At 59.6% G+C, this 7,092-nt stretch overlaps 2 protein-coding genes across 4 annotated transcripts in view; both read left to right on the forward strand.

The window, feature by feature from the left end:
* Positions 1-4,559, forward strand: part of LOC105854461 (gastrula zinc finger protein XlCGF17.1-like) — a 6,072-nt gene extending 1,513 nt beyond the window's left edge. The window contains exon 3 of the mRNA XM_012733611.1: positions 3,090-4,559. Coding sequence (XP_012589065.1) covers positions 3,101-4,090 — 990 coding nt within the window. The 5' untranslated portion in view covers positions 3,090-3,100 and the 3' untranslated portion in view covers positions 4,091-4,559. The remainder of the gene's footprint in view (positions 1-3,089) is intronic.
* Positions 1-7,092, forward strand: part of LOC101620189 (zinc finger protein 350-like) — a 15,059-nt gene that overhangs the window by 922 nt on the left and 7,045 nt on the right. The window contains exon 1 of one of the 3 annotated variants that reach the window (XM_012733592.1): positions 6,729-6,745. The exons of 1 other annotated variant lie outside the window; for it this stretch is intronic. The gene's annotated coding sequence lies outside the window, so the exon portion shown is untranslated. Of the gene's footprint in view, positions 1-6,728; positions 6,746-6,948; positions 7,044-7,092 lie in introns of those variants that run through there. One more of the 3 variants, XM_012733590.1, reaches the window with a different exon arrangement.

Raw genomic sequence — 7,092 nt, forward strand, 5'->3', positions numbered from 1 at the left:
GCGCCCTGGTCATGCAAAAGTGATTTCCTAGATCTGGGATGCTTAGTGAAGCCTCCAGAACACTGAAAGATCAGGATTGGGGAGCCCCGGAATTGGGGAAGCCTGACAGCTGCTGCTAGAGCAGCGTGTCCAGTCGGCAAGGACACCCTGTGCCCCTTACACGCATCTTGTAGTGAATCAGCATGAATATGGGGGTTTGGGCTTGCCCCGGTTGGGGAGTCCTCACGCACGTCTTGCTGCTGCAGGATATACCCGCAGAGCAGACCCGGTGTGAAGCAGGCTGCTCCCCTGGGGTGAGGGATGTGGCAGCACAGGCTTGCCCGCAGCAGACGCCACTGTCCACCCAGTGTCTGTTGACCAGAGACCTGGGTCCCCCGGGACAGGTGGCTCTCCCCAGAGCCGCCTCCTCACAGCGCTTGCACTGAGGCCGCCCCAGCAGGTCATGCCATAGGGTCAGCAATTCACCTGCCAGACAGGCCCCACTTGGGGGGTCTAAGATCCCCATCTGCATGGAGGTGGCTGGAGCGCCCCCCTCTGGCGGGCAGGGGCTCCGTCTCCTGCAGTAGCTCCCTTCAGCAGGCAAGTTGGCGCCTGTTGTGCCTTTCCTCACAGGCCTGTCACTGCTGGTCAGGTGTGTCCCCGAGTCTGTGAGCCCCTCTCAGCTGGTGACTGCCTGAGACCATGGCCTGGGGCCTGTGGTCAGTCAGAAGCTGAGGATAGAGCCGCCGGGCTGTTAGCGTCTGTGCTGGGGAGAGGTAGGAGGTCTTGGGGGTGAACCGCCCTGTGTCACTGATGCTGTTGCGGCGGGTGCTTGTGAAAACAGGGGGACAGTGCGGGACACAGTGTCCGTGTGCCCTGATGTCACAGAGCTGGTGCCCGTGTGGAAAGCCCACTGGCACAGGTTCGGGCCAGGCCCGGATGGGGTCGTCCAGGAGCAGTGCTGGGGCTTGACAGCAGAGGGAGAGGCCTGTAGCCAGTTGTCAGTCTTGTTTTGTCCTCACTTGTCACATGTGGGGTCCCCACACGCCCCCTGCCCTGCCTGAGTGTGTCTCTGTTGTGTCTGAGACCAGGTGTCGGAGCCCACCCACCGGAGTGGCTCTGCAGGGTGGGAGGGGAAGGACATCCGGGGCAGATGGACACGGGGATGCACCTTCACGGGTGCTCAGGTGAGTGAAGGAAGCAGATCGGGAGGCTGTGGAGACCACGCCCCTGGGCTTAGAGACAGCAGTTCAGCAGGTGTCAGGAGAGCGAGTGGGGGCTGGGGTGCACCAGGTTAATGTGGTTGGCGGCTCCTCACACAGGCTAAGTGTCTGTCACGCACGCACACATGTGACACCACAAAAACAGGATTCATTTTACAGGACTGAGCAAGAGCGAGCTGAGCACAAGGCTCAGGTTCAGGCCTGAGCCAGTGGCCAGCTGCTGGCTTCTCCTCAGACCCCCTCTGGTCAGCCCGTCAACTGCCAAAGTCCTCTCTACCCTTTTCCCACCAGCTCCCCTCCCCACCGGGGGGTACAGTCTAGAAATCTCGCCTCGCTGCGAGTGGCTGCCCCTGTGACCCCTGTACAGCCAGCGCCCCCTGCGTCTCCCCACGCAGGCCTTTTCTTCATGGAGACAGGGACGGAATTCCATCCAGGTCTGCGCCCTCTGTCTCCCGGGTTGTGTGCAGTTCTTTCTCCCTCGCCGGCAAGCCTTTCCCTGCTGGCAGGCTTTGGGCGTTCCCTGCGTGCCGGCTGGGTTTTTCCCATCATCTCCTGCGTCAGGGTGACGCAACCCCTGTTCCCGCCACCCGCCACCTTCGCAGAGCCACGGGCAGCTGGGGTCCCCATGACTGCTGCTCTGTCTTGCGCTCCCTGTCGGATTTTCCATTTCCTTGTCTGATGTGTTCAGCATCCCAGGTTTTCTCTGAGGCGCTAAACTGGCTCCTGCTGCCGAATCCCGGTCGTCTGACAGACTCGGCAGATTTCTTTGCATCGGTAGCAACTCTTGGGCCCCAGTTTCTGCAGGGACCTGGCGCGGTCTCGCTGCCGAGCTTCCTGCCATGTGGCTTCTTCCTGCCATGTGACCCACAGGCTGCACCTGCCCGTTGCTCGAGCACGTTGCCTGGAGCAGGTTGCCGCAAGTGCCCGCGCTTCCGCACTGGTATCTGCTGTCGTGATTCGTTTGGCTTCACAGCAGCCATTTTGACGTCGTGAACCCTGTTTCAGGCTCCACCCTACCAGAGCTGCCTTCAAGGAGGTTCCTCTGCCTTTCTGCGTCTGGCCTCTTTCCCAGAAGGTGTGGGTGTCTTCTCCCTGAGGGCTGCTTTTCCCGCAGCGGTATCTTGACGTTGATCCCGGTGAAGATAATTGTATGTCAAGCTAGGGGATGCTTTCAGTACCCAGAACTGTGGCAACCTCTGCTCATGTGTGGTCTTTCTTCTCTAAACTCCCTGTTTTCTGTCACGTGACTGGATTCATTCCTCTCTAACTTGTTTGTTATTATTCGATCTTAGCCATTCGTGTTGCACAGCCTGACGGGTAACAGTGCTGAGCCAGCCTGCAGGGAGGCTGGGTGCTGTCATTGGAAAGAGGGGCAAAGTGAGTCTTCTGAAAAGCAGCTGACACGTGGGGAGACGCGCTGCGCACCCAGTCAGCAGGGTGGGGCGAAGCCAGTGGGCGTCCAGCTTCCTCCAGATGTGGCCCCGTGTCCTCTACCTCCCTGCGCCCCAGTGCTCCTTCCAGCTGGGTTTCACCACCGGCGGCACCCCCTCGTTCTGTGTCTGCCTTTTCCCTGGGGCGAGGGGTTCAAGGTCTGTACTAAAGCTGTCCGTAGCCACTGTGGCCTGAGTTCGAGTCCCGGCCAGGGAGCGACCCACAGGGCACAGCAGACCTCTCCTGCCTCCCCGCTGCTCCCCTCCGCACTGGATTTGGCTTATCTGCCCGTTCTACTCCCCGCACTGTCTGGCGAATCCTCTCACCCCGCACACCTCTGGCCTGTACCCCAGTTCTTGCGTGCATAAATGAATATCTGTTCTATAGTAAATAAAATAAAGATACCTGTGTGTCAAGTCAGGGTGAGGTAAGCTTTCGTTGTGCCGTTCTTTCTAGGAAACTCAGAAATGGAAGCTCACACGCAGGTGCCCTTACAGCAGGGGAGCGCGGAGAGCAGCCTGGGACTGGGCCGTGCGCACCGCGCGGGGGCAGGTACTGCGCAGCCCAGCTCGGACCACCGCGCGTCAGGGGAGCATCCCGGCCTGCTCGGCTCACACAGGACAGGCGCGGGCTCGGGTTTCACCTCAGTTACTCAGAGCAGAAGCTGTGAAGTAAAGGCCTCCTACCTCCACGCTGGCCAAGAACAGCGTCAGCCTGAAATGAACCTCCCTGAGAACCGGAAACTCTTCCTCACTAAGTCACAATTCTTCAAGCATCAGAAAAGTAAAAAAGTAAAGAAATGTCATGTGTGCAGGGAGTGTGGCAAGGTCTTCTCCAGAAAGTTCCTGCTCATCGAACACCAGAGGACCCACACCGGGGAGAAGCCTTACGAATGCACTGACTGCAGCAAAGCTTTTTTCAGGAAGTCCCACCTCAGTGTCCATCAGAAAATCCACAGCGGGGAGAAACCTTTTGTGTGTGGCGGCTGTGGCAAGAGCTTCGTCCACAAGGGCAGCTGCCTGGTGCACATGCGCACACACGCGGGGGAGAAGCCCTTCGTGTGCGGCGGCTGTGGCAAGGGCTTCGTGCACAAGGGCAGCTGCCTGGTGCACATGCGCGTTCATACAGGCGAGAAGCCGTTTACGTGCACGCGGTGTGGAAAGGGCTTCGTCAAGAAGCCAGACCTCATCACACACCAGCGGGGCAGCAGAGGCGAGAAGCCACACGTGTGCGAGGAGTGTGGCAAAACCTTCTGCGTGAAACGAGATCTCGTGAGCCATCGGAGAACGCACCTGGGGGAGAGACCCTACGCCTGCAGCGAGTGTGGCAAAGCCTTCACCTACAGGTCTTTCCTGCTGAAGCATCAGAGAGCACACGCCAGGGAGAAACGGGGAGAGGCCGGCCAGGGGGCAGACCCTGCTGCCCAGCGTCCCCTTGACAAAGAAAAGCCTTGCTGATTCCGTGATGCTGCCGGTGGCTGCTGTGACCCCTGAGACGACAGTAAGCACCGTGGGACTCCTGGCAGACAAGGGTGTGGTCCTCGTGGGCCAGCCTGTGGCTAGAGTGGCCCCCTCAGGACGCCACAGCGGGCTGGCACACGAGGGGAGCTTTATGAACGCAGTGAACGTGGTTGTGCCTTCAGGGTTCACCTGTGTCATGTTTTATGTCCCAGGAAGCCAGTAGGTGGGCAAAGATGTGCTTTGTGGAAAAGCACGCACCCCAGCTTCCTCGGCATTCAGTGTAGGGAGTGTAAACGCAGAATGGTTTAAAAGCTGCATCTGACCAAAACTGCTGTCATCCCATAAAATCCTATGTTGATCCCGAGGTAACATTTGGCAAACCCAGTCACACCCGTTCCTCCACTGTATCAAATAAATTAACTAGGGGAAGCCTAGATTTATCTAATGGAGGAAATAAATGAGTTTATAAACCTTTGTGTGTGGAATGGGGAAATGAAGGAACAACCAGGAAAGCGAAACGCTCATGCTGGGCCCTGAGAGGCGAGCGCCAGGCAGTTCCTCCCTCAGGTTTGGCTGGAAGCTACCGCGTCTGCCTGACCTCCGGCGCTTTGTGTTGCCCAGGGCCTTGCTCAAGCTCCTTCACAGCCTCAAAGCTGATGCACTTTGGTGACTCCACCCTCCACCCTCCACTGTTGGCACCTGGTTGGTGCCTTGGCAGGAGTGAAGGGGGAGAAGAGGAAGAGCCAGTCTGGAGGAGAGCAGCGGGCTGCAGCCTGTGCCAGGCCCTCTTCTCGACACCAGGGAGAGACCCTGACACTCCCCTGGGGGTGGAGGTCATGGTCGGAGCCAGCGCCCGCCACAGGGTGTGCTGGTGTGGAGGCTGAAGTCCAAGGTCGAAGCTCGGGGAGTGGATGGCTTGAGCCCCTACCTGCTGCGTCTCGGAGGAGTCACGCCCTGAGTGTGTCCAACTCCCTTGCTCCCCCGGTCCAAGCAGGCAGGGGGCTCGTAGCCATTTTTTTAGGAGGTTGCAGTGGGGTCCACCCGCGTGACGTAGTCACCTCTCTGAGGCCTCGTCTGTTGATGTTACATTGGGATTAAGGTTGAACACCAGGATTTGCAGGGGCCAATGCTTATTCATAATGGAAAGGGAAATCACTTCAGGGCACTGGGACTCTTGTTCAGGATTCGCGTATCAGGGTGGTGGAAGGGCCTCTTCAGCCACCAGAAGCTCCTTAGTACGCGAGTTATTTTGTCAGTACGTGTGTTCCGTCTCCAGCTACGTAAATGGTAAAATTTAAGGCCCTTATTGCAGTAGGCCAACTTCAAGAACCAGGTGAGCCTAGAGATGGGGGTCTGTGCCCCGAGACAACACAGGCAAACAGCCACTTCTGTAGCTGTTCAGGTTGGAAAGAGGCACGGAGACAGCACATTACAGGGCAGGGGGAACCCCGAATCCTACCCGTTATAAATAGGTTCTACCATCTGCCACATCAAGACAAAACATCATGGAAAGGAACTTTAATACAAAGTGCAATACAGACAAGACAATATAGTTTCTAGATCAAACCACCGCACCTTTCAGTGGGGACCCATGGAAAAGGGTCAGAAACAGACGAGGCTGAAAAGAGCAACATCAAAATCAAGGTAAGCTGCCATTGTCACAGCCACACACGTCTCCCCCATAACTGTCCCCCAGTCCAGGGCTGAGGAACAAGCGCCGCCCCCTCAGGTCTCCTGGCTCCATCCTGCTGCAGAGCACCACAGAGCCTCACACAAAGCTCCGGCCACTGGGATGGTGACTGGTGATGCCAGAAAAGGGGAGGCCCCAGGCTCCCGGCCCCACTCAAGGAAGGGTGGGGCCGAGCAGGAGGAAGAAAAGACTGGGAGAAGGACAGGGAATCACACAGCTAGGGGAGGCATGTGGGGCGCAGGGGCAGGTGAAGGGGAAGCAGCACCTGCTTCTCAACCTAATACTTGCACCAGGATCTTGGGGGGCCTGGGGGACATCGGCTAACACAGATGTGGGGGAGAGGCCCGTGGGGAGGCCAGCAGTGGCCGCCTGGATCTGGATTTTGCTTTGGCTCATTTCCGTCAGGACTCGCTTGGCCTCTTCCCCCCCTTTCCTATGCGCCCCCCCGAAGGGGCCTTAGCTCTGTGGCAGGCTTTGGGGCCTCAGGGATCCCGCTTTGGGCAGCCCTGTTTGGCTGGGCACTTACCACGCCGGAATGGGTAATGTCGGGGTTCTCATCGGAAGTTACCTTAAACGATACTCTGAGCCTTACTGCGCACCAACGTACTCAAGTCTTTTCCTAGTGAAGGACTTGGCACTCGTAACCCGTCTTTGATGCAGCGATGACGGCCTACTCGGCGCGAGCAGGTTGGGGTGTCCGGGGAGCCCCTCCTCCGCCTGCTGAGATGCCGGTTCAGGACGGACTTCGGGGGTCACTTCCTGGCATCTGCTCGGCTGAGCCCCGGTTCACGGGCGCGGGTTCAGAGCACAGCGACGGGCCGCCTCCCTCCGGGGGTGGTCGCTCAGAGTAGATGACGTCACGGGGCGGAGCGAGGAGGCCCCGCCCACCAGAGGCTGATGGGAAGTGGGGCGGGGCTAAGCGCGGGGCTCTGCCGCCTGGGGCTGCGGGCGACCGGCCCCAGGTGCGACGCGACGGCTCCCGCGCGACGCGTCTCCGCCCCGGGGGCGGCTCCGTCCCCACCCGTGCGCCACCGTGCGCGGTGATCCCTGCTGGCCGTGGCCTGCAGTCATGATTCAGGAGGTGGCCCCACCGGGCAGGCCCAGCCTGCCCCCCACTGTCCCGTTTCTCGGGCACGTGGGCGTGCGGGGCCGGGCGTGCGGACGGGGCAGGAATGGCTGCGCTTGGCCTCACGCCCTTTCATTTGCCCGGCAACAACCACAGCGCCCACGTCCGCCTCGGGGTGCGGGAGACCGAGAAAGGTGCCCACCGCGCCGCCTTCGCGCGGCCCTGGCCCCACACCGTCCGCGC

The sequence above is a fragment of the Condylura cristata genome, unplaced genomic scaffold, assembly GCF_000260355.1.
Source record: "Condylura cristata isolate star-nosed mole 26May11 unplaced genomic scaffold, ConCri1.0 scaffold00041, whole genome shotgun sequence".
Lineage (NCBI taxonomy): Eukaryota > Metazoa > Chordata > Mammalia > Eulipotyphla > Talpidae > Condylura > Condylura cristata.